Source organism: Lagopus leucura, unplaced genomic scaffold (assembly GCF_019238085.1).
Source record: "Lagopus leucura isolate 7727_CA_CO unplaced genomic scaffold, USGS_WTPT01 Super-Scaffold_760, whole genome shotgun sequence".
In the NCBI taxonomy this organism is placed as follows: Eukaryota; Metazoa; Chordata; class Aves; order Galliformes; family Phasianidae; genus Lagopus; species Lagopus leucura.
The window spans coordinates 8,452,667-8,479,680 of NW_024962257.1; the positions used below are offsets into that span (position 1 = coordinate 8,452,667).

The window sequence follows — 27,014 nt, forward strand, 5'->3', positions numbered from 1 at the left end:
CCGCTCCCCCGCCCGCCGGGTTCGCTTCCGTCTCCGCGCGGGGCCGTTCCTGGCGCCGCCGCCGAGGGGAGCGCGGGGCCCATGGAGCCGCGGCTGTGAGGCGCCTCCGGCCCGGGCCCGCGGCGGGAGCCGGGCGGCGGCCGGAGGAGATGGACAAACTGACCGTCATCTCAGGATGCCTCTTCCTGGCCGCGGACATCTTCGCCATCGCCAGCCTGGCCAACCCCGACTGGATCAACACCGGCGAGTCTGCGGGTGAGGAGGCGGGGGCCGCGGGCGGGCTGCGGTGCTGCGGTGCTGCGGGGCGGGGCCGGCGGCTGCCGAGGGCTTCCAGCCCAGAACCCGGCTCTACTTTCTCTAAAACAGGACGAGGCGCTCCGCGCGCCGCGCTGATGCTGTCGGTAGGAGCGGCCGGTCGCCGCCTGTTGCTGAGGGCGGCAGGGGCGCGGGGCGGGCCGGTCCTGCGGGTCTCCGGAGCGGGGTGTGCTCCGAGCATCCGCGGAACGGAGCCGGAGGCTTCTGTCCTGTGTGCGAGCAGGGTGCTCTAAAACTTCCTGCTGCTGCCTCGCCTGATGCTCGGCTTCTATAAGAGGACTGAGCTGTTCCAAGTGGAGTCGTCGTGTCCTTTACTCTGGTGGAGTATTGAAAGCCTCGGCAGACAGAGGCTGATGGCAGGGCGTTCCTCTGACCCGCTGTCTTTATCCGTATGGTTTGGCTGTGTTGTTTCTGTCAGTCCAGCCTGGAACCTGGCTGGTCCTGCTCGAGTCACTTCACCAAGCTCAGCGCTCAGCACTCCCCATAGGACGTCCCGTCCTCCCTGTCGCGGTGATCTTCCTGCCTGTGGCCCTGAGGAGCAGGGCTTCTCTCCTCTTACATCCCTACAGCAGTGTGCTGCAGTAAGGAGCCCTTCTGTAGGCGCTGGCAGTGACATAAATTAATCCTTGTGATAAACATGTAGATGTGTCTGTCCCTAGATCTTACCCCGTGTGTCAGATGTTGGTTTCTCTCTGCCTTTCCAGCAATGAGATAGTAAAATCTGTCTTGAAAAAATTGCTCATGGGGAACTAAGCGCAGACCGTTAGTATCTGTTAAAGGAAAATGCTTAATGTCTGTTTATAATACAAAAACAGCTCCTTGATATAATGTGCATAGAAATCATGAATTCTCAGTTACTTGATGGGTGATTGCTTGACAACCACCTGCCATTCCTATCTTTTAGAGTTTTTAGGATTGCAGACAGGTTTTACCTGCAGTTAGGCTGGCAAACATGAAATCTGTATGGATTTTCTGCAGCACTTTTCAAATTGTGTTTTGACAGACCAGTGACTTATTTTATTGCCATCTTTTGAAGCCAAACAAATTGTTGGCTTTTAGAAATCACGAAGGAGAGGTGGCTATCATACCATGGCTTCCTTAATGGCTGTTAGGTAGATCTTTGTCGATGTGGGATTTGAATTACTCTGTTCTAGGATTTCTGGCTAGAAGCAATATAAACATGCATTTCCAGTGCCTAGAACTGCTGAAAGGAACCTTTTGCCCAAACTCAAAGGAAGTGCAAAGATGCCCATTCACTCAAGGACTTCTGTAGTAAGCACTGTGGTACTGAATGATGAGGTGGCTGTTTGAGTGCCATTCAGTAGCCAGAGATGCTGTGGAGAAGTACAGCATAGGAGGACACTGCTGTGAGGATGCTGCCCTGACTGTATCTTAGCCCCAGCTGCTAGCAAGATGCAGGAACCCTTCAGCACACAGACCCGACCCCTCACAGCCGCACAGTAGGTCTTCTGAAGTGTCCTGCTCTCAGCTGGTGAAAGGAACCGTTTCTTTGCGTAGCCTCTTTGTCCTTTGGTTCATCTGCTGTGGGAGTAATTCTAGGTGCTGCCTTACAAGTCAGCCTGGTACCAAGGAGGAAGGGGAGGGATCATGTTTCCTTGCTTGGCTGCTGCCCTCAGTCCTGAAGGCAGCACGGAGCAGCCCAGCCTCAGTGCTGCAGCTGCTTGGGGACTGCGTAGAGCAGAGCTCTCAGCAGATGTGGGGACACAGCACTGCAGCAGCTCCATCACAGCCCTCTGCAGCCACTGAGACTGGAAACCGGGGCTTGGGTTTCAGGAGAAAGATCCATTCTGGGCTAAATGCAAAGTAATGCATACATCATACTCCATTGGTGCTGGTGATTTTTTCTGCTAAATGGGATATCAAAGTAAATTGGGTGCTTTAATGTTGATTTTGTTTTGTTTTGTTTTTCCTGAAAAATGTAGATAGCTTTAAATGTTTCATTTAAAGGAGCTTATATTCTCAGGAGAACAGTATGGGAGAAGGGCTGATGTGTCTCCCAAGTTTTACTCTTATAAGCAGCTTTATAGTAAGTTGAAAACTGTTGGCTGTAAAAATTCCTCTCTAGCTCTGTAATTATGAGGGAATGAGTGCCATGGAGGGCACTGAAGGTTTCAGATGCTTATAGGCCCAGAGAGGAAATACACCTCCATGGAAGTGGATCTAAGTCTTTGTTTGGTGCTCTTCCTCTACGAATTTTTGCAAGAATCATTCCTTATTTTAGTTTCCGGTATTTTATACATCTTTGAGCTTATAAAGGAAAGTTGGAAAAGGAGATTTTTCTCTCACGGAGCTCTCAGTTGTACCTCTTGTATAACAGTGGTAAACGCCCATCTGGGAACCCCAGCATTCCTGTACTGACATCCTTTTATTCATAAACTGGTATCCCGTGTGAGAAATAAGGGCAGAGTTGGCTTTAACGTAAGTCAGTGCCTATAATCTCACTCATTTCACTAGTAATGAATTTTGCTCCTGTATCTGTATGCTTCTGTAACAAACTTCAAAAGCTGATGGTGTGTCCCCTTTCTGTGTGGGATGGTCTATCATGGTTTTGATGTTTTGTATGGGAGAAAGGGGGTGACAGGTTATTAAGCAGCAGTGCTGAGTCCTTTTGTGGACAAGACACAACCAGCACCCACAGTTGAAACAAGATGTGGTACGTGTTTGGGGGGGGTTGGTGGTTTGGAATGCTTTTAGGGTGGGTCAAATAATTCAGCAGGAGATTTAATCAAATAATCCTTCCTTTCTGCAAGCTATGCTATCAACTTGTTTTGTGTGCCTTAGTTATCCCTCTCTATGGAGCACTGGTGATTCCAACTTACAGTACAAAGCAACTATTAAGTAAAATTGAATGTCAGAATTTAAGTGTGGTGGACGCAAAGCAAGTGTTTGTTGCATCCTTTTATATTGGTATGTGCATCGCAGTGAGACATAGGGTAAAATCTTATGGCTGCTTTGTGTACACACCACAAAGCAAGTTTGGGTGACATGAGTGCTTGCTAAAAAGTGATCTGCAAAGCCATTGTGAGCATCAGACGTGTTTAAAATCAGGTTCTTGGTTATCATGTCCCAGTACACACTTTCCTTTGGCTGCCTTAGGTGGATGATGGGCAGAGGCAGTGCTCTGGCACACTGCTGAGCAGGGCAACAAGTCCCAAGGTCTTGGTGCCTCTGAGAATGCCAAGAGAAGAGCCACACAGAGCACATAAGAATTAGTAAGGATTGGCAGAGTGTAGAAACCCACGTCCTGAATACTGCCTGTAAGCAGGGTGCCCCTGCTGGGAGTGGCCCCAACACCCTCAGGATCTCCATCCATTCCCTTTGACAGCTACATGTCTTCCAGGCAGTGCCAACGTCTGACAGAGCAGAGCATGTGTGCTGTGTTGGAGCTCTGTCACTGACCAGGCCTTAAGGCACAAGAAAAGCTAGCAGTGAGGCATTGTTGTAATGAATTAACTTTGTGCTTGCTCAACTTTTAAACATATGGAACTATTTTATGTGTAGGAAGAATCTCATAAAAGAGTGCTGTGTTAGCCTGGTTACTTGAGCATGCTGGAGCAGGGAGGAGAGAACTGCCTGGTTTTGTCCAGAGGGGAACCGAGTTTTTTTGCATTTGCTTTTTACTGTACAACTGAATACTGCTTCTGTTAGGCAAATGTCTTGTTTTCTCTTTAGTGTGATTGTATACAGTTGTTAGTTTGTGTCTCCCCAAGTCCTGTTGAGTTACTCGGTCTCTAATGAGTGTTGAAGAACTGGGTAAGAAATCCATAGTTTAAGGAGCACAGGTCTGGGAGCCAGTAACTTGTGTTCTCCTTCCAACCCGAGCTCCTGGCGTGACTGAGGTTGGGTGCTGGAAAGTTGTCATGGCAGGGCTCTCAGTAGAACAGAGGTGCTATTCTTCATCGTGAGAAATTGGAAGCAAAGCTTTCATTTTATTCATTTTAAACCTTGGTTTCCTATCATAGCTTTGCTTTGTTAAGCAGAGGATAAATTTAAGAGTAACTGGTACTGCATTTGTCTTTTTCTGGTAGCAGGTATTTTTGGTGGGGTACTTGAGTTTTACGTATTTAGAATAACTTTCTCTTGGAAGTGTTCGTCTCACAGCCATGTGTACGGCTGCTGTAGAACTGGATTGCATTCAGTGGTGTGGCTGCAGGCCTTGGTCTGCCCTTTGCTTTCCTCCAAGGAGCACATCATTGTAAATCTGCCTTATAAACGGTACTAATTGTCATGAAGATGCATTGTTGAGGCTTTGGGAACTGTCTGTGTTCTGCTAATAATAGTAATGGTTTCTTTAAATCAACTTAGAGCTGCTTTCAGGCATGCTTACTACATTCATTGATGTGATACGACAGTGGGATTAACGGAAGTGTCACTTAAAATATGAATCTTAAAAGTAAGGCTGCAATGCTATGTACTGCAAATCAGGGATTTAAAACTGACATCTGAAAAATGGAATCGTGCTTATGACTGAGGCTTATTCAGAACAGTTGTTTTGCTTAGGTTCCAGCCAGCACTTAGATGCAAGCAGCATTATGTAAACTCAGTTTGTACTTTTGCCAAAGCAAAGATCAGTAGGTCAAACTCTTAAGCCTGACCTACTTTTTTTTTAATAGGTGGTACTTTTTTTAATAGGTACTTCACAAACTCAGCTGCTTCCTACATGCGTTTTTGTTAGTCTTGAAGCAAAGTAGAGAACTGACTTTTCTTGCCTGCTGCAAGATTTAGGATTTACATCACATGTGGGAGTTCTTCAGCTGGTTGTGGTGTCCTCTTCCAGATGTTGCCCACACCTGTGTATCTCAGAAAATGGTAACTGCAGTAATTCGTGGCTGAGGAGGAGCAGTGTGTAGAGGTTATGTGCTGCTTTTGAATCAAATGCAGATTGGTTTGTAGTGTGGTGAAACAAATACAATATTCTTGTACAGAGTAATACGGGAGAATGAGAAATTATTATAAATTCAGAGTTTATAAATCTTCACCTTTTGAAATGAATGTATTGTAATGCTTTATTGTAAGCTGTTACAATTCACAGTGATGACATTTTTCCTAATGGGCAGAGCCTTCTACTGGGGGCAATATGCAGGAACCGAATTTCTGTGGTAGCTTTGCTGCAATCCCCTTCTGCTCTCTTCAGCTGCCCTTCTCAGTCTCACTTTTGCTCTCTAAGCTCTGACTGCTGGAATACGCACAGGTCTGAAAAGCTGGAGATATGGCCAAGAAGAGGATCTGTGCAGGGTATGTGCCTGTTTTAAGCAGAGGGGAAAACATGCTGGAGCGTTTGAGTGGCAAATGACATTTGCCAAATCCCCAGGAATTGGTATGGAATTAACAGCTGTAGATTAAATTCTTTCTGAGAGAGAAGCTCTTGGTTTCTTCCTATTTTATTGCATTTGATTTTTTACTTAAGCGTTATCTTGTTTGTGTGTGCATTTTGTTTTGTTTTTTTTTTTTTCTTTAAATCTTGTCAATAGAATTGATTGCAAAAGTTTGGGCTCTCTTAGGTACCATAGGGCACGCAGTGTGGTTGTGCTGGTTGTCTGCAGGGTGAGCTGATAGGAGACACTCACTGCACTGAAACGCTGGTTAGGGTTCCAAAGGTCTGCAGAGTGTGTAGATTCCAGTGCCTCTCTTGAAGCAAGACATGCTTAGTGTGTTCTGTCTGTGTCCTTGGGGTGAACTGACGTGCTCCCTGCTGGAGGTTTCACCAGCCTTCGAGGGAGCTGCTGCAGAAACAGCAGCACTCCATGCACAGTGCAGTCAGAACAGCTGGCTGCTACCCAGGAGCCTCGTGGTAGCTGCAGTTCTGGGCCATAATTTACAAAGCACTTTGAGGTCATTAAGGATGACAGTCTTCCAGGGTGTAATGTTTAGTAATCCACTGTGTTTTATATTTTTGTCAGCCGAATAGAATTTACGTTACATCTTGAACTTCCCCGTGAGCAATTTTTGCATAGATATTGGGCACTCGCTAGTAGGGCTGAGCTGCCTCTGAGTTATTCCCAATGGTTTAATAATCAAATGGCTGTTTGTGGGCACTGAAGTCAAGGATTTTACCTTTGTAGCACAGGGGAAAATGCTGCTGTGCCGGGCAGCGTGAGGAGCGCTGTGCAGGGCAAGATGTCACAGGGGTGAAGAAGGGGCTTCTTTTCCATATGTTGAATTCTGTTCTGAAACTGATTGTGTGCTTTAATTAACATGTTAATGATGTAGTTTTCTGCTGTAGAAACTTCTATGGGAAGAAGCATGTTTCAGTTTGTTTTTTAAACTCACATGTGGCTCAACTTCTTGCAACAAGATTGTGCAGGAGACTTTCTGTCAGTGGAATGTTACTGGATTGTTTGGTGGCTGCAGAAAGCACCCTGAAGCTTACTGTGCGAAAAACATGAAATAAAAGGGTGAAATAGAGTAAAGGCTGGAAGCAGTTATTGCTGACAGAGGAAAATGATCCTTATTCCTTCAGAATTTCATTTGTTAGAATGTACAAGCCTTTCGAGAGCTGGGCCAGAGCTCGGATTTTCTGCCTCCCCTTGAATGCCTCTGTGACCAGGCCAGAGAAGTTGCTTCAGATTGCAAGCAGGAAGGTTGACAGATATTTCTTCAGATATTTCTTCTTTGTGAATGAAGAAAGCAGTAGAATGCTTTACTTGGTGTGATCTGGAGACTTTTGTTCTGATCCACTTGAATGTACATCTGTGAAGACCCAAACTCAAAAGGCTTGGTGAAATGGTACTTTGAGATGCACAGGAGTTAAAAACCAACAGCCCTGCTCTCCAGTTGTAGCCAACCCGTGAACAGGTCAGCGTAAGACGCTGTGAGGAAGGTGATCCACTGAAAGACCTGGAATTTGTTGGTGCCAGCTGTGTCTGTACCACACAGCAGCCCCTGGTGCTGCCACTGCCAGCCATTGCAGCCACCTCACGGTGCTGGCCAGGAGTGGGGGGACGCATGGCCGTGTGTGGTTGTGCTGTGGGGAGCGGAATGCTGAGGAGAGCAGGCAGCACTGCGGGCTGACGGGTGGAGGGTGGCTCTTTGTGGCTCTGTCTAAAGCCAAATATAACTTCATTAAAAACAACAGCAACACAAGCCTGTTGGCAGAACAGCAGGAGGTGTCACAGTTTCTGGTATTCTACTGAATGCATGGCATAAAACTGGTGAAGCTGATAGAAAAAATCCATTTAAATGTTGACAATGCCTTTGATCTTTCTTTTTTTAGGCACTGAATTTTGTCATCTTTCAGTAGTTTTACTTTGATTGGGGAAAAAATGGAAATAGCCGCGGATTTATTTTGTTTATTTTTTAAAATTAAAGTCTTACACTTCCAGCGTATTTGTTTTAAAGCAGAACAAGTTCTCCCTGCCAGGCTCTTGCCATTTCAGCAACCAAAGCTTGTAGTGTTTGCTGGCGGTACTATTCTCTCACACAAACACTTACAGTGTAAGAAAAGCAACAAGCAGAAGGATGCTGCTTACTATAGATCCTGTTTACCAACATTTAATTAATGCTGTCTTCTAAAGTTGGAAAGAACGCTGTCAGCGTGGGTGGATTTCTTGACAGTGATACGTGAGAACACACAGAGCCTTTGTTATGTCCTCAGGAGAGTTGTTCCTGTGTTTTGGCCTGAGGATAACCCAGTGTTTGGTGGTTCATCTCTTTGAAACAGACAATATAAATAAAGACCTTGCATTGAAGTCTTATATGCTGAAGTTCAGAAGTAAAATTGGTGCTTGTTGGTCCAAATATCTGCAATTCAAACATCATAGCTCCTAAATCCTAAAGACTGCCATCGGCAGCAGTATGCTTTTCCAGCACATGTCAGTCGTAAGGGTTTTTTCTCAGTGTACTGCCCCTGATTTATTGACTTCTCTCTGGTGGTAGGAGGAGGGAGGAAGGAAAAACTCTTCTTTGTGGAGGGAGATTTGGTTTGAATTATGCATGGTACCAGTACTGAGTTGAAGACTTCTGAGGCAATTGAGGCTCCACAAGCTGTTCAGCAACAAGGCAGGCCATTCTGCTGATATGTCTCGACCCTTTAAAAATTTTGAGATGAAATTTTTTCTGTTTAAAAGCCAGGAATAAACTTTGGATTTCTAAACAGTGTCAGAAATGGTACCTAGTCTGGACGTTAGATTGTTAAACAGATTTCAATTAATAGGTTCATGACAGCTACCAAACAGTTTGAAGCGAGTGAAGCTACATATTAATGCCAGAATTGGTGTTTTTCTGTAAGAAAGTCACTGAGTTTTTGAAATAGAGGAACATAATTTACATTTCTAGTGCAAGAAGAATGGTGTGTTTCAAACTTGGTTTGAGGAGAGAATAGTCTGAGGGAATAAATGGAGTAGAAGAGAATAGAAGTAGAAGAGAAATAGCAGTTTATATAACATATCTTGCAGAACTGCTCTTAAAAATTGCACTCTGGATATAGCAAGGACTTTGCAAGTAAATTTCATTCTTCATTAAAACTGATCTTCAAACACTGTAAAAAATACTTTTTAGATGTGTGTTTTGAACCAACAAATATCTACTGGGCATATGAGCTGACCATGCTCCTGGTCAATTGGTCAGTCAGTACTGGTCTGCTTCAGAGTGAGAAGCTCCAAAACATTTCCAGGATTGCCATAGCTGTGAGATAAGCAAGAGAGAAAGTATGTAAAAAATGTAAGATCTGGCATACAAAGGATGGGAGTGATAATCCATAATCCCTTTGTTTTGGACTCTGTGTGTGTATTTTGTGCCTTTGCAGTTAATCCTCCTTTACTCTTTTAAGCCTTTCTTTAAATCGTCCTCTAACATTCATAAATCTTATCTTAGTGAGTCAGAACCTGGTTCCCTCAATCTGCTAACTGAGTGACATACTGGAACATCGCAGTAGAAGAATCAATCTGTCATGGCACATCCGAGTGCTGTACTTGCATGGCAACCTCAAAGATATTTTAGTGGTGTAACTGTGAAGTGACGTGTATTCAAACTATGCCCCAACCCTCAAAAAAAGTAAGTATTTATGTTGGGGTGGTAGCAGATATGGTATTCTTATGCTTGATTGGAAATTGATTCTGCTTATCTTATATTTGACCCTCTTATGTACCTTTCATAGTTCTTTAGATACGATCCAGATATTGCTGTCCTACACTGACTGAAGTGAAAATGTGAAGGAAAGTGTTACTTGACTTACAGTTACTTACATACGTGCAGTTAACTACAGTTAATAATTTACGAAATGCTCAAAGATTACATTATTTGAGGCTGTAAATGTTCTAATGAGTCAGAAGTCTAAACTCTAGTTGACAACCAGCCGTCTCTTTTAAAAAACTAATGTTCTGATCGTTTTTGGATTAACAAAATCTGAGCTCCATCTGTGGGCATCCTTCAGGGGAACCTCTCCTAGAGACCCCGTGATTTGGCTTGACTGTTGCATGCCTCTGAGAATTGAAGTTTTCCCCGTGTTGTTAATCCTTCTTTCCTCATCAGTTCATACCAGAAACCACAAGCATCCCACAAAGGCATAGCTTTTTCCTCTAACCCTCTGCATTGCTTACATGCATCATGACTGCTCTTCTCATGAGAGAGGATGCAGAGCCTGAGTTCTCACCACACTTATACTGGAGAAAGTAGCACTGACTGTATGCACCCTGCAGGGACCTCTGAGGCTGTGGTAGGGATGGATCAGCAGTGTCAGTTCTCTGGAGTAAGTCATTCCCTCTTCCTTCTTTGGATAATACATAACTTAAAACACTGATGCAGAGATTTAGTTTGCCATGACCAAATCACTGTATTCACTTTAGACTATGAAGCTTCCACTTGGATTCGGGAGCATGCTGCAGCTCTGCATAGACAGCTGCAGTCTGTTCCTGCTCTTAGATGGATCTGGACCTTTTTCCATTCAGGTTTATTAACTGTACAGATCAGAAACTTTCCAAAAATAACTTCCTTTCCTCCTGTCCTTATCTCTGTGGCCAAGTAAGTTGCAGGGAATGGCTTAGCTGAGCTGTCCTTATTTTACATGTCCTTCTCTGGCATGTGACTGTTACCTAACCAGCAGCTATGAATGTTTTAGTGTGCCCATATAGCACAGCTCGATGTACTGTGCTCATTACTAAATCATAAAACTTATCAGTGTCTTGGCAACGTTGGCAGTGCATTGTGCTTTTACCACATTAATTACTTCATATGCCACAGTGCACCACACCAGCACCCCTCCTGTGCCCACCAGGTCCTGCATGTTCCCACCATCAAATAGATGAGGGGTGAACATCTGCATAGCTGTTGCCGAGCTGCTGATTTCCAGCCATGGCATCACTGTGCCGTGTTAATAATTCAGAAGTGATGGAGAGCTGGAAGAGTGTAAAGTCTGCAGCACTCTTTGTTTCTGGGCAGTGTTCACTGCCTCCTGGTGGCTGTGCTGTTGCCACGGAAACGGCAGTGGGATGGCACGGCAGTGGGATGGCACGGCAGTGGGATGGCACGGCAGTGGGATGGCACAGCAGTGTGCTGGCATGGGGCTGCTGGGAGCAGCAGCACTTGTGTCCAGGTGTGAAACACAGACTCACCTTCCTTCTATCTGGGGCCTTTTCCCTTTTCTCTCAACAGCTTTGTGAAACTTAGTTGTTAAACAAATGATGCTCCCAAGTTCTAGAGTATGTGTTGAAGAGTTCTGTTGTTAGAGATTTTGTAAAAATACGCAGTGTCAGAAGGTGAGTGCTGCTGGTGGTCTGGAGGAGTGGGGGGAGGTCATGTAGGAATGCAATCATGAAATCTTTCACTGATACAAAGCAAAGGCCTGTTTATAGTCAGACGGTGGCTAGAGGAAGGTGGGCTGATCTGTTGGAAGTGCCCTGGTACTTTAGGGAATAGATGTACTGTGAAAGACTAAGGACTGCTTCATTGACCTGTTTTCCTCAATTTTGAGCAAGGCTGAACTGGTCTGCAGCGCTTGGCAGCCTCCTGGTGCCACCCTCAGGCTGCAGGTGGGCTGCTGTGTGTACACAGCCATAGAGCATATCCATCCTTTTTTACTGGCATTATCTATGCTGTTTGTTTTGTTGCTGTCTTAGGTGCTTAGATTCTCAGCAGTTACACTGCAATTACTCTGGAAGTAATGGCTAAAAGCTTTCCTCGTAGGAATAAGAGTGGAACTTGATGGCTGGCTTGAGATGAACGACTGGGCTGTTCTCCACCAGCTGAGTAAGTCTCTCTCTCCTTTCAGTGGCAGACCAGTTAAGGCTAACCAAGGTTTTCTGTACCACGTTAGATCATTGGCAACTGCCTGGCAACTATTCACATGCTTCCTTCAGAGCAGGACCGAAAACCATGCAAACCCTCTTTTCTTTTGAATTCCTTGGCAAATAAATACACCTTTTCTACACCAAAGTTTTATTTATGGAACCAAACTGTGCGCCTACATAGGTATGAATCTGCCCAGCAGAGTAATTCCAGCTGGCTTGTAGGATGTTCTCTGGCACTCAGCACTGATCCATTTTGTACCCATTCTTCTTTTAGGATCTGCCTTCAACAGATGTTACTATGGGAGTAAGCTGTGCTGTGAGGTTTAACTTGCTTCTGCCTGAGTTTTAGTGTACAGGTGTGGTATCCTGTATTATGAACAGGAAACTTGAAATTCCTGAGCATATAATGAGGTTGTTTCTCCTCGCTGCCTCTACGGATCCTTTGGGAGTGCTTCAGAAATCTTCTTTTGCCCTCTTGCCCCCCCAGGAGTCTCCAGTCTCCAGGTTCAACGCCTTGAACATGGAGTGATGGAGTGTATCTACTTCAAATCTGTAATCCGTGAAGCACACTTAAGAGTAAATACTGAGTATGTGTTAGCAAAGCTTAATGCTAGAGTATAAAGTTCAGCATTGGTCATCCAAAATAACACATGCTGCAATTTATTTGCCAGTGCTTTAAAAATCTGATTAAAAATACAGAGTGGAACAACACACTTGGGCAACGGGTGTGATATTTAGCAAACCGTAATCTAAGTAGCTTCTTGCAGCTATGCTTGTGTCTTTGGAAGAGGTGCTAGCTGATACTGATAGACTGGAGCTTTAACCTGTTTGGTTGGTTCTTGAGGGGGTTGGGAATCAGCCCATGGAAGAGTAGGAGTGGACAGCAGAAAGATTTAATTCTTAAAAACATTAGTTCCAAGTACAGTTATTTTCTGTTTTCTTTAGCTAAGGCACTACTGGGCTTAGCCTTGATCCCTTCTGAAACTGGCATGTTATGTGTGCTCTTTTTAATTGAAAAACATCTTCAGTACTGACTGCAAAGTGAGTCTGAAAGGTGAGTCCATTGTCCAATAAAGCAGCAACTGGTAGTTGAAGGAAATGCACAAAATGGAATGGAGGCCAGCACACTGGTACTTCACAGTGTTGCTTTTGTCAAAGTTAAGGTGCTTTCAGTATGTCTGAATTCAGGAAGCATCTATTGATAGAGTTATACAGTTTTTACATTTTTAGAAGTCATTCTTTATTTTACAACTCAGTTTAGACAGAACTACTATTAGGAAAATTGTTAAATCTCAGTCTTGCAAAGTGATTGCAGTTAATTTCCTGTTCTGTGATAGTGCAGTGAACAGCCTCGTTATCCCCAAGCTACTTAGTGTTTCATATGAGGTTCTGCTGTGTGTGTGTTTTGAGGACACTGACTTTTAAAGACATGTGCATGTCTCCCTTCTGGCCTGGCAGCTTGTTTAAAATGAAAACATAGCAGACTATGAGAAAGCAACTGAGAAGCAGTTCATGTAAAACTGTACTGTGCAGGTATGTGAACGGGGTGAGAGTGCTTGGGTGACTCTGGCTGAGCTCTGTGTAATCCTGGTGCACAGCCACGGTTCAGCTGCTTCAGATGCAGTTGAAAATGCCAATTTTGTAGTTTAATAATTGTGGGTTTTGGAAGTGACTCATTTTTTAAGGACTTTAACTTCTAAGTAAAAATTAATCTCCAAATCTTTCAGCTGATGAATATGTAATTAAGATGATACATTTGAATAGGACCGTAGCCTAGAGGTTACAGGAATGCTTCAGAAGAATTGAATCAGTAATGCTTTTGTTCTTCTCATCCTCTGGGAGCGTACCACAGGCTCTAACTAATGCAACATGGTGTTAGTTCTTTTGACTGTTAGCTTGCTTCTTTCTGGAAAGGAGTTGCCTCTTCTTTATAAGCAGATCAACTACAGACAGTTTTTACTTACCGAAATTTGTGGAGGAAGATGACTCTAATACTTTCCACTGTTGACTTTGACTTCTAATTTAGATAAAGGACAATTGTGATTATTTAAGGAAAGAGCTCAGAAGAGACACATTTGAAAAATATAGGACTTAAGAAGAGACACTGGAAGAAATGGATTTTGACCTTAAATATTAATATTGAGGTAAAATTTTCAAGATAAAGAAAATTTCGCTATTAAATTCCATTAAACGCTGCTTTGTGCATGAGTCTCTAAAGTACTGAAATAGATTTTTAAATCAGAACTATTTGGATCTATTTGAAAATACCTCGTTTTGTGTCACAGAGTTCTGTGTGTTGTGATATATCCTATGCTCAGCCCTCCAGTTGCATTCCATTTTGCTATTTCAAGAGTCAAATACATCTTACGTTATTTTTGTTTTCTTGGCAGAATTTGTCAATACAGTATGGTTCCGTTACCAGTCTTGGTCTGTTCTTAGGATCTTTTCAACCAGTAGTATAGATATCCCAGTTGTTGAGTGTAGTAACCCATGTTATTTGTCAAAATAATTGTCCTAAGCCTCTTGGGTAGAGGGGCTCTTAAACACTTACTGTCAAGAAGTATGGTTGTTGCTTTTTTTTTAATATTCTTAAAATCTTAGTGTGAACTAAACGCAGATCCCACTGTGAGACCTAGAAGTTTAGAGCTGTCTTTATGGATAAGGGGAAAAGGCATTAGGCAATTAAGGACACTTCAGGGGGCTGCATCCTGTTTGGTTACATTATGAAAGTTTCTTACCTTGTGAAGATGGAGTGGTGCTCTCTTCAACTCCGCCACCACTTCAGCTTGCAGTGGCAGGATTTACAGGAGTGCTTTATTGCTCTGATGAGAGCTTGACTGCCACTCAAGAACAGATATAGCCTGTAGCTATCTCACTGCATTTATGCAAGTGTTTGATGAAAGAATATGAAGATAGATGCTTTAAACATGTCCCTTCTATCCACTGTCTTTGACAGGCTTATTAAGGCTCATCAAAGAAAGAATCCCTTATTTTAGAACAAACCTGAGATGCAGTTTGCAATTGAGCGCCCCTCAGAGAGGATTTTGAAAGTTTACATGCCTCTCTGCTGTGTATTTTCAGGTGCTCTCACAGTTGGCCTTGTGCGACAGTGTCAAACCATCCATGGACGTGACAGGACCTGTATTCCTCCACGGCTGCCTCCTGAGTGGGTCACTACGTTATTTTTCATCATAATGGGAATCATTTCACTAACTGTCACATGTGGTTTGCTGGTGGCTTCCCACTGGCGAAGAGAAGCTACTAAATATGCCCGCTGGATAGCTTTCACTGGAAGTAAGTGACCTCAACTGCACAGTTGACCTGTACACAGGATAAACTGGTGGAGTCTGAAATAACACGTGGTGCTGTCAGGGAGCAGTTCTTAGGGCTCCTTCTTTACAAAATACTCTTTCTCTTCAAATACTGCATCTGAGAGGAAAAGGAAATTATTCAAAAACTGAGAGATTGATATCTTAAGTGACTGATAATTGAGAGGGATTGATGGCCTGTGAGTCCAAGGTGAGAGAAAGGAGGGCCTTGTATGCCCTGACCCCTTTGCCTTCCTTGAGGAGTGCCATTTGCTGACCTGTGGAAATGAGCAGAAATAGCAAGAGGTCAGTCCCGGATAATTCTTCCTTCCCTACGCCCCTCTATCCAGCACTTTGAGCCAAATGGGATGACTGGGAATTCCCCTGTGTAGTTGATGCATCTGAGACTCACTGCAGTCTGAAGTCCATCCCCACTTAAGGTGTTGCTGCTGAATACCTCATTCAACGTTGACACTGGTTCAGTCCTGCTTGATGCTCACAACGGGTGTTTTATTCACAGTATCTGCATTCTAATTGGCTGTGGGGGAGGACTGCCCACTGCAGAGCACCTGCTGTGCTTCACAGCACTGAGGCTTGCTTCCCTTAAGTGTCCTGCAGCAGCTCTTCAGCACAGGGAATAGCACTAATGTTTTTCTGCCTCCCTTCATTGTGTGCTGCATGAACGCCAGCATAATTCCTCACAGCAAAGACTGAGCCTCCTCCAGCAGCCCTGTGTTTCTACACAGGGAAACGTATGCTGTGCCTACTTCAGTGCAAAAGTAAAAAACATTTAACCCACAAGTAAGGGAATAGCTCTCAAACTTCTTTTTCCTTAATGTGTATTCCAGGCTTATGCCAGCTGTAAAATGGTGCTTTAATGGTGGTGATGATGGCATGAAAAAATTCAAAATCTGACTGCTTTTAAGTTGACATATGGACAACAGTGTACACACTAACTAGAAAATGCAAGCTTGTGGTTTATACAAACATAAGTAAGGTTTAATGGAAGTCTGTGGCATCTAATGACATCTAATATAAATGAATTTAAGGTTGTTTGGAAAAGGGAATAATGTTAACAACAGCAAAAAAAATACAGCAAACAAACAAAATGCCCTGAGCTTCAGCAGAGACACTTTGCTGAGGACTTGTACAATCAAAGCTGTCTTTCTGACAACTTTTCTATGCAGCATATTAAACTGTCAGTGCAGCAATTGCAGAGAAAGGAACTATTGGAGTGCTTATCCATTGTGGTTGGCTTTTATTCATTTTCCAATGAATGGCTAAAATAGACATACAGATTGTTGAATGTCCCATGCCAGCTTTTCTAGTTGCCATTGTCTATTAATACATATTTCTAAGGTACACAGAAGGGTTTAAATTTGAAATGCTATATAAGATTAAGACACTTGCAGTGAGGAGATCTCAGAGCTATTCAGTTCTCAAGTATTTGGTTGTTTGTGGGTTACTGAGGTTTTTTGGGTACTATAAAGTATTTATTTATTGAGGTTTTTTTTCCCCACAGTTCACAGCTTGCATTTTGATTTTTACATATTCTTTAAAGTATTTCCAATAATCAAATCCTTGCATCTCTAATTTTCTACAACTTTGATGCTTACTTCAGATAAAAATTCTGATACCTTAGAGCTTGTTGTTTTGGTGTTTTATTTTTCCCCTCTGTGGATTCCTTTGGGCTTGCAGTAGGGTCACTATTAGAAGCCTTAACTGTAGAAGGATACTGCTATGTTTCAGCACTTACCTTTGGTATGAGATATTTAAAATGAAGCACATCAATTTGTCCTCTTGCAACTCAGAATTATTTGTAATTCTATTAAGATACATTTGCTGTGTTGCTGAAATTTACCAGCGGATATTTATCTCCAATACATATGACTCTATGAACTCTGTATTAACAATGATGATGGGAAATTTTATTCCTTAACTCACTTGTAAGAAAAGAAGTGAATGGAAGGCAGAGTTATTTATTCTTCAGGAAGTCAATGTAAAGAAATTTTGTGGTTCATTGTATGGCAACACAGATGAGTATTCTATTTGTAGATTGATATTAGCATGCATGCAAACGTGTGGCATTAACTACCATGAACCTTCCTGTGAAGTGGCAGAGTGCTCTATTATGAAAACGTGGGTAATTCATTAGAACAGAGTAGGGAAAACTTCATAATTGTATTACATTTCTTCTGCAGGTGATTTCAAGACTGAACAGCCCAGTACAGGCGGCTAGCAGATACTCTCCTCGCAGAACTTTCAGAACATGACATAGGATGTGCTGTCCTAAGTGGCAGTGAAGTCTGCTGGGATTGCTAAAGGCATCTCTGGGACTGGCAGCTCTGTTCTCTTCAAATGCAAGGGGGGTCTAGATGAAATCATCTAACGACAAAGGAATCTCTTGCTCAGCCCTTTCCTTGCAACTCTGCCAGCAGCAAGGAGAGCCAGGCAAGAGGTCATTCTTGCCTTGCTTGTGCTGGAATTTGACCCCAATGGGTTAAGTCAGTTTGTTGCAGATCCCCTCTAGCTACCTTCTGTCCAAGGTGGTGAAATGCAGTCCAGAGAAGTTACGAGAAAGTCTCGTTCTTATCCATAGGTGATATCTGAAATACCTCTGTTTTTGAGGAAGAAGATGAAGACCTCCCTTGCAGAAGAGAAAGGTCTTGGAAGAGCAGCTCCACGTAGCTGGTTTAACAATATAATGTAGGGAAAAAGAACTTCCTGATTCTTTTGTCTTGATTTTTATGATAATCATATGAAAGACTCTTAAGGGACTATTTGATGTTTTCCTCAATTGATAGAATTCTGTAGAGTAAATTGGTGCAAACATCTTCAGCACTTCATTCCTTTGCTCACTTTACAGAGCACAGTATGATAATTCAGGGAAGAAGAGTCCAGGTCATAAACTAGTGCTGATTGCTTGGCATGCCTATACCAACACCTTCAAAGAGAAGCAAAGGTAGGATAGTGTTTTTCTGCTACAACTAAAAGATTAAGATAGTATTAGATTGATTTTAGATATTGTTTTGGATTGTGATGACTTAATATTCAGGCTGTTGGTTTCAGCTTCTATTGCAGTCTATTTTCACTTAAATATTTTACCCAGGTTATGTCTGTAGATGGGATCTATAGGTCCCTGAATGAGCCTTCACCCGTATCGCTCTGTCCTCAGCAGGTTTTGTTGGCACTACTGATGGCAGCAGAGAAAGCTGCTTGCTTTTCTTTTTGTTTCTAGCAAAGATCACAAAGGAGTAGCTCTCCTGAAGTAAGAATCAGAAACTTTTTATCTCAGCAATGAAACCGTTCTCCTCGATTTCTAAATCATATTGAGATTTAAGCTAACTGCATTATGTACTTTTTTTAGTGGAAATCTTGCTTGTAATGATGTCATCTTCAATGATGCTTTTCAACAGTGCACTTTCTAAATATGAGTTATTGCTGAGTGGTCTTCTCTATCTTGGTTAGCTAACGGGCACACAAAGGACAATTTTACTGTCATACATGCTCTTTTCCGTTTACACTTTGCAAAGGATGCACCTGAGAGTATTTACTAGCATTGTATTTGCATCTTTCCTCAGCCATTGATTGTTTCACTACACAGAAACTTGTCTTTTTTGGCTTCCATGCAAACTAGCTTTGTAGGTGGGAGGGAGCTTTCAATCTTTCAGGCCATGCTGCACGAATGATAAAAGTCTTCCTTACGGGAAATGCAAAAAGTTTCATATTCTTCTTGTAGGGTTATTCAAGACTCACAGTATTCCTAACTGATGTGATAGGTATTGTGACCCGGGTGTAGATGCAGTCAAAACTATCATTGCTCTTTGAGCCCCGTTAACATAGTGTCAGATTCACACACTGTAATGAAGTATGGATTCCATCTTGGTGTTCATTTCCGTGCTGCCCAGGTCTTTGTGTGCATCTTCAGTAAGAGGCATTGTAAACTTGTAGCCGTGCCTCGCCTGTTGATGGCAGCCAAAAATCTATCAGCTCTTCGTTGCATGGTATTGTTTACTTGTTGCTCAAGCCAACTGTCTGTTGCCATCCCAACTCTGTACTGCTTTGTCACTGGTTATGCCCATAATATGGTGGCATAGATTGGTAGCAGGAAAGTAACCTGGGTTTGGTACTGTCTTGGTACATGCATCTCTGAACCATACTTCTTTTTTTTTTTTTAATGTGCTTTATCTGGGTTCATAGAAGTTATTGCCACTGAATGCTCAAAACGATTTTGAGCTTAAGAATTAAAGGATCTAGACCTCTTCTGACAGCCACTGGAAGTAGCCAAAAAATGGTTGTGTTCTGTTACTGAATACTTTTGTTAATAGAAATTGTAATGGTTGTCTTTTCTGCAGTTTTTCCCTGAAATTGTAAGAACAGACTTTTAAGGGAGAAGTTCTTTAGGGGTTGCTGGATGGAAATCCACTGAGTTTATACTACCAGATATGAACAGATATTTTCAGCTTGTAGGAGAAATTTCTACCCTCTAGGCAACAATTCTTCTTCTTAAAGAATACACACTGAGTTAACACAGTGCTTCCTCTCTTAGATCTTCTCTTTAGTTTCGGTGTTGTTGTTTTAGTACATTTATCATGTGGTCTTTTCTTACTATCATCTCAAAAAATTGCCATAATTTGGCTTCCTAGTCTGACAAAGAACTTGATGAAAACTGTTTTTCATTTGCTATTTCAGTAGATTAAAAATTCAGACCACACTGAGTAGAATTGCTCGGAAGCCTTCATAGCACTATTGTTATTTAGAAGAAAAAAGGTCTCTGGTTACTTCTGAAATGTGGATGTGAATCAGCATTATTCACACTGCCTGCATTTCCAGAATTTATTTATTTTGCTCTTGTGAGCTGAGGGAGAGTTGAGGTATCTGTGTGCTTCTGTCCTCAGGCAGAAATGCAATGAGTCACTGGGCATGTGCTCTCCATGGCAATAGAGTGCCACCAGCAACTCTCAGACCTGCAGCACTGCTGGGTTTGTGTATGTACAACATGCCTCAAAGAGCATTTGCTTAGTAAAGAGAGATAAAGATCTATTCTTCAGCCTTATCCATGCGGCCATCAGAACTTTTCCGCTCGTATGGTTCTTGAATGTGATAAGGGAGATGTGAGCTTAAAAGTGCACGTGGTGGTTTCAGCATCCTCAAGCTATTTCCAACATGCTTACTGCTGTTAAAATGTAACAGCAATTCTGTAAATAACTGGAATGTTCTTCAGGGGCAAACTGGATGTAGTAGAAAATGCTGACTTATGGTAATGTCAGCCATCCTCAGAGCCTTGTTTAAACTGTTACTAATTATGTGTTGCATTAATAAGTACTTGTTGTCAACCACTGTTTTCTGGACCACTCCAATGGAGAGCTCTTCAGCACTTAAACTGATCTCAAAAAATACATACCTGGGCTTCCTCTCCTCAGCTGCACAGCCTGCTGGTTGAGATACAGCTTTAAAAGGGGAAATATTCTTTAAGGATTTGATTGTGTAGAGTGGGATTCTGTGGATCCATAACCATATATTTAAAAGCTTTACGATGAAATAATATTTAATATGTGGTTTCTGGTTCTTTGGTTGTTTTGTAGCCTAATGTGGTAGCACTGAGCACGAGTTTAGTAACTGCAGCTGCCAGATTCGCTCGTGCCCTTTTTTATCCTTAATCTGCTGCTGTAGTTTTATTAAAAGCAAGACACAAGCTCCCTCTAGTGGAACGATTGATGTATTTAGTTCTTCTGATTTTTATTTATTCCCAACTAAGTATTTTAGTATAAGCAGAGAGGCTGATTCTTATATTAGCAGCATTTGACTCAAGATGTGTGTAAGCTGTTTCATGCGTTCAGGAATGCAAAGAACAGCTGATGGTTGGATGTGCATTATGTGATCAAACCATCCTGTTTTGTTTGTGCAAATCTTGCATAGGCATTTCTTGAATTCAGCTCCATCATGTTCATGACTAGTCTCTGCCACAGAACATGACTGTTCTTCCATGAAGCTGAGACCTGTACTATGTGAATCACAATGTTTTAAGCATTAAGATATATGTGATAAACATTTCATCTTGTATATAAACGTGGAGTTCATTAAAAAAATCTTTTAGTACTGCCACGTAACACTGGAAAAACCAGAGCATTAGCCAGAAGAAGAGTAGTGAAATTGCATTCCAAAATATTGAAGCTGCTCTATGCCATCATATCCTCAGCTGGAAAGAGTAGAGACTGCCTTGTTAAGAGCAAGTGAGCTGCTGAATTTGCTTACGGTACCTTTGGAAATAAAAGCATTGCTGACTTGTACAGGAACCAGCTAGCCGTTACTACTGCCATGGTAGGGGTTGTTTGGGTTGGTTTGGTTTTGTGTTGTTTTTTGCTGTTGCTTAAGTACAGTTCCTATATTTCTTACTAACTAAGAAAAAGCAGCAATCTGCATTCAAAAGACTGAATAAATCAGTATGTAGTACGCTACGGGCAGAGGCGCTGTAGTTTGGCTTGAATTTTCTGAATTTTGTTTTCTCATTTTATATATACACTTCGAGGACTGGGAGATGGTGATGTCACTGTGCTTCATATTAGGAGATGATTGTGTGAATATTTATAGAGTTGGTGGAAGAACAGAACAAGTTCAGTGCCTGTGTCCCTCTGATATAAAATAAGGATGTTCCACGCACAGTAAATAATATTTGAAAGAAAGTTGAAATACATGAAAGTGAAATAAGAGTAAGGCACTAATTGATTTATCTAGTAATAAAATTCTATGTTCTAATACTGATGGAAGAAAAAGAAAGGATGGGGAAAAGACAGTGTCTAATGCTATAGTATTGAATACGCACTCAAGCCAACTTAAAAGATAATCTTTTTTTATTGTGAGAAATCTCTTGCCTCTTAGAGATGCTGTATATATATTTGGAGGCCATTCTCTTGCTAGAGACAGTATGGATCTGTACCTTGCTGTGTTCCCACTAAGTAAGGTTACTTATCCAGAGCTATCTACAGGAGCACTGGTGTTCTCATCTGGGAAAGATTACAGCACTGCATTTTCTGTACTGAGGAATGCTGGCCGCTATTAACATCTGAAGGGCTGTGAAATGTATAATGTAATTCCAATGAATGGCTTTAGTAGGGATTCTGTGCTTGTTTGTTGGTGGGGTGTTTTTTGCGTATTCACACAGGGTCAGTTGTGTGTGAACCACATACCTGAGTTTAACTACTCAAATGAAATCAGTCCCATTGCTTGGTTCTCTTAAGTTCACAAAATTTGAACTTTGAATGTTTTTCACTAAGAATCTTAGATTAAATTGAATCCGAAAACTTTCTTTGAACTCCAATGGAAGATCTTAAGGAGATTTTGTTACTTAAGAAACAATCATGAATTTAGGAAACCGATGTATTTTAGTGACAGAAACCATAGTAACAGTCTCTGCAATGTTTAGCAAAACTTCTACAGGAAAAGAGTTTGTGCAAAAGGGGAGAGGATGACTACAATTGGTAGAAGACAACTTTGATAATAAAAAGGGAATTTGAATGTTAGTTTGATATGGGGGGAAATGACTGTCTAAAATATCTGGAGAAGTAACTGACTACATTCATGGATAGTGATAGAAGTATATCTGCCAAGCTTTTATTATGTAAAAACAGTTTATGATCCGGTGAGCAGAGCTGAAATACCAGCGTGGTATTTGTGGGATCTTCTCAAGTGTTATCAGTCATTTAAAGCCAGTTAGTGATAGTGGGAATATCTCAGCTTTTCAGTTTGCTCAAAATGCTTTGCTTTTCTGTACTGCTCTATGAACTGGAAAATATTTTGATTCTAACACTGTTGTTTTGGTTTTTTTTTTCTCTTTTCTTTGCAGTGATTCTATTCTGTATGGCAGCCCTAATATTTCCAATAGGATTTTACATCAATGAAGTCGGAGGTCAACCATATAAATTACCCAATAACACAGTGGTTGGGTCTTCGTATGTACTGTTTGTCTTATCCATTTTCTTTACAATAGTTGGACTTCTATTTGCTGGCAAAGTTTGTTTACCTGGCTGATGAATGTTGAACTGCGGGACTTTGTTTTGGAAAAGAGCAAGACATCAGAATTGCATTCTCAGGAGGATGCCTAGATGTGACTATCAAACACTCACTGAAAAGAGGAATGCTTTGACTTTTTTTCACTATGCACTTTGGATTAATAAAAAGGAGAGCCTTTCCCATAACCAAATACAGATAATGCTGACTAATCTCCTGAGCATATGTAATGCAGTCAGGTCTGCACTGTGATAGGAACTAGTGAAGAATGCTTTACACTGAGAAGCATAATTCCCCATGTTACTGTACTGTTCTAGTTTTTAACGTCTAATGATTTGGAAGTCAAAGTATTTATGAACTTTGTGGTAGACCAGAGGGTTGCAGAGAAATGCAAGCGAGGCTGGCCTCGCTGTGTAGGAGATTAGTATTTTACATCCTCTGTCTCATGAGCAAAGCCTTTGGCACCAGTATGGATCAGTCTTTCGTTGCTGCACCAAGAAGCCAATAGAGCAAACGTTCTCCAAAATGTACGTACCATCCAGAAGACATACATCCCCTCCTCCCCCATAAGCTGTAGAAAAACACTAAAGAACATTTTAGAGGGGGATTTCTTCCTTATATTTATATAAATATATATATAAATATATATATATTTTGCTGATGCAGTATACAGTGTGTGTGTATGTGTGCGTGTGTATATACACATATATGTATATATTTGTATATACACACAAATGGTTCCTGGAAGAGAACTCAGAACGCTTTGCTAGCAAAACACTGTGGTGTGCAAAACTAGAACTCAATATAAAAAAAAGCCATTTCTCTGAAGGCCACATAGCTGAGAGTCTTCAGTTTACCTCATTCTTTGTAGCAGCCCTTGATTTTAACAGTTTTTGTATTAGGTACAAACGATCCCATGCCTTTTTAGGTGCAATTTTAAGTTAAGCTAAAATTCTTTTTATGGTAATTTATTTGTATATGAGGGTGGAAGGTGAGATCATGTCATACCTTAAAGTTAAAATTCTAATTTTGGGAAACTGACACTATTTAAATTATTAGCAACTGTTGTACAGAGAGTCTCTTTTTCTACTGCATTGTTATATTAACAGTCATTTGTGTTCAAACATAACTGTTTACTATAGATGAGCATTTCTCTAGCACAGGTAAAATGTAATGTTTAAAGTAATGCAAACACTATTTCACTGCAAAGACAGATGGATTTATTCACCTTTACAAAAAGAAAAAAGAGAAACAAAAAAAAAAGCAATATCACTGTATAAACAGCATATGCCTCATTCACTAAAGTGATTATAAATGCAGATTTAAAGGCCAACCAGATTTAAAGTAAATGTTCCTCACAAAAAAGCAGTTTTACTTTTCAACACAGGAAAAAATCTTTGGCTCCGTAGGTGTTATCATTCTTTACTACTCAGTCTACCTAGCAGAAAGTAACATTTCTGTTACTGTCCCAGGAAGGCTGCCTGCACTCTCAGTATCTGCTTTCCAGTTAATCCATGATTTACCAAAATAATCACTTATCAGGTAAGCGTAAGGGTTTGAAATGAGATGTTCTGTTCAATTCTTTTAAACTGTGTACCAGTTGGTTCCTGCAGGATTCCTGTTCTAGCACTTCTCCCTGATTCTGCTGAATTGAACAGTTGATAGTTCATATTTTAATGTTCTTGAACAAACCTGTCATTCTAACAGTCTGTGAGTGACTTTTTTTTCCCTTACAAGTGGAAGTGTTCATAGAATACTAAATTTTACTGCAGTAGTCTAACCTGTAAATACAGTCAGGCCCCAGCTATTTGTAAATGATTTGGTTCCTAACTTAAGCCTTTATCAGTATGAATGTTCTAAGTCCTTCCAGTGGATATTGGAGGAAAGATCATAGAATTATTGAATATATATATTAATGAAGATAAATTATGGAGATAGATATATTAACAAAAAATAAAATGTCAGGTTAAGCTGCTGGATATGTCTAAATTTTCAGCATTACTGTGTGTTTAACCAAAGCTGAAGTATTTGCTCAAACTTAGACTGAAATTGTGACAAAGGAAAGCTCTTCTGTTTTCAGAAATATCACTTTTGTAAATAGTTCTAGGTTCTTGTAACTGGAACATAGAGGGTGGAAGAGTTTCTTGGCTGCCAAGATGCCACCCTTCGCCTCCTTATTTCAGGTATAGTAACATTGTGTATGCAGTGGATTTTGGCTTCAGTTAAATGGATCATCCCATAATTAAAAAATACAAATATTGTTCTTTAAGCATAGCCAGACTGTGGCAGGCTGGCTGGGAATTGATCTGATCTGGCAATGCTGTTGCTATGAGTTATTAAATAACAGATGTACCCAGCCAGCTGTTTTTATTCATAATTGGAGCATTTCAAGTCCAGAAATAGATACAGCCATCTGCATTAAAAGTAAAATGATTCCATCAGTAAATGAAGAGACAGCTGTCAACAGTTGCTTTTAATGTCACTAAGTACTATATAGTACAGTATTAATTTATAGCAGAAAATCATATCTTGTAAACTGTATATAAAACACTGTTTTATGGTGCAATCATTTGTCAAACTTCTGTCTGTTACTTTTGTTTGAAAGATGTGTACATTATTCTTCAATACCTAAGAGCATCACTGTAAAATCTGCTGAATATTATTTATAGGTTCTATTTGCACAAGGTTTAAACTACAGAAAGTTCGTATTGAACATGCCTAGACATCTGTAGACTTTTTCAGTTCATGAAAAGGAAAAGTTCCCATGCAAGTCTTCTCCAAAGGTAATCCCATATTTATGTTGAGTGTTTACATAAACTTTTCTATTTCTGCCATTGGTTTTTTGAAGGACATTTTGTGCATCACTAGAAATTCTTCAGTCTCCTGCTTCCAAATTCTCCAGGGGGTTATTGCTATGTGCACGTTGTTTATTCGGCTTACAAAGCGTGAGATCAGAAGCTTGAAATACCTTCAGAATGAAAACTGTTGGATGTGTTGGTGTAAATCTTACGGTTGAGACACGATCCCCTCAGAGCCATTTGTCCCAGGGGTGAGCAGAACGTGCTTCCTTGAGTGCACAGCCCGCCACATTCAGCCTCACGGTGCTTTGCTGGCAGGGACACCCGTTGTACCAGAGCTGGGCAGGGCTGTGCTCCTGAGCCCGACCCTCTGGCCATGCCAGCTGGGCCCTGCGTTTAATGCCTGTGTTTCAGAGCTGTTACTTAACCACTTCAGAACACACCTGTAGATAATAAAATTGTCCTTTAAAAACTGTGTGAAGGATGAAAATAATGAAGGAAGCGGTGTCTGCCAGCGGCTCTGCGGCCCGGGCATCCCGTCGCTCCCTGCCCCAGGCCTGGCTGCCTGCGTCCGTCCGCCCGCCTTTACCGAGGAGTGTTTTCTAAGTGCTTACAACATTTCTTTTTTTATTTTTTTTTAATCGATGATTTCTGAACAAATGTTAATACAAACTGTATAAAAATGAACATAATTTTCTTCACACTTGTATTTTTGTTATCAAGTTTATCAAAATAAATTGTCTACTAAAATCCCCGGCCGTGCCTGCGCTGACTGAGGGAAGCCGCGCGGCCCGTGCCGTGCCCTCCTCAGCGCCCCCTGGCGGCGGGAAGCGGCGCCGCTCCGTCTCCATCGGCAACGCCGTAACACAGCGCGCACACGGCCGGCTGTGGAGGGGCGGGAAGCGGCTCGGGCTGGCGGTGCTGAGCGGGGGTCCGTGCGGCGGGGCGGTCCGCCAGACTGCCGGGACGTGGGGAGGAATAGGAGCTGGAGAGCCGTCTCCCGCTGAGGTGAGTGTGGGGCGGGACGACGCGGCAAGCGGAGGGGCTTCTTCCTCAGTGAGGTGAGGGGCGGGCGGGGCGGGGGTCTCTGCTGAGCCCCGAGGATTTTGCCTGTTTTTCTGTTTGAGCTGCGCTGTCGGTCTCCCAGTTGCACGTACAACTAATAAACTGCCTGAAAACCCACATCAAATAGCTTCCGCAGTGTTTTGTATAGGTGGAATAACTTAACTCCTCGTTGAAACTGCTCTCTGACTTGCTGCTGTCCTACATGCTGTGTAATCATGGTTTATAAGTTCCCACCAATTTTACTGCTTTTTGGAATGCTGTATATTCTCGAGGTGTTA

The 27,014-nt window shown here is 41.9% G+C and overlaps 1 protein-coding gene across 3 annotated transcripts; it reads left to right on the top strand.

Moving 5' to 3' along the window:
* The first annotated feature begins 111 nt into the window (after positions 1 to 111).
* On the top strand, positions 112 to 26,363 carry MOSMO (modulator of smoothened). Of its 3 annotated transcripts, XR_006177699.1 has the most exons (5): positions 112 to 255; positions 14,640 to 14,852; positions 17,068 to 17,572; positions 17,733 to 17,828; positions 22,710 to 22,792. XR_006177699.1 is itself a non-coding variant. In XM_042864771.1 (3 exons), the coding sequence occupies exons 1-3, from the start codon at positions 150 to 152 to the stop codon at positions 22,892 to 22,894; spliced, it is 504 nt and encodes a 167-aa protein (XP_042720705.1). In that variant the 5' UTR covers positions 112 to 149; the 3' UTR covers positions 22,895 to 26,363. The 3 variants fall into 3 exon arrangements, 1 of the variants encoding a protein (XP_042720705.1); XR_006177698.1 differs by having other exon boundaries at positions 17,068 to 17,828; XM_042864771.1 differs by lacking the exons at positions 17,068 to 17,572; positions 17,733 to 17,828 and having other exon boundaries at positions 22,710 to 26,363.
* The last annotated feature ends 651 nt before the right edge of the window (positions 26,364 to 27,014 follow it).

Excerpts from the sequence above, each read along its gene's own strand:
- MOSMO (XM_042864771.1), top strand. The coding sequence starts at position 150 with ATGGACAAACTGACCGTCATCTCAGGATGCCTCTTCCTGGCCGCGGAC. Across the intron at positions 256-14,639 it reads CAACACCGGCGAGTCTGCGG|GTGCTCTCACAGTTGGCCTT; the intron begins GTGAGGAGGCGG and ends GTGTATTTTCAG. Across the intron at positions 14,853-22,709 it reads CTGGATAGCTTTCACTGGAA|TGATTCTATTCTGTATGGCA; the intron begins GTAAGTGACCTC and ends TTTTCTTTGCAG.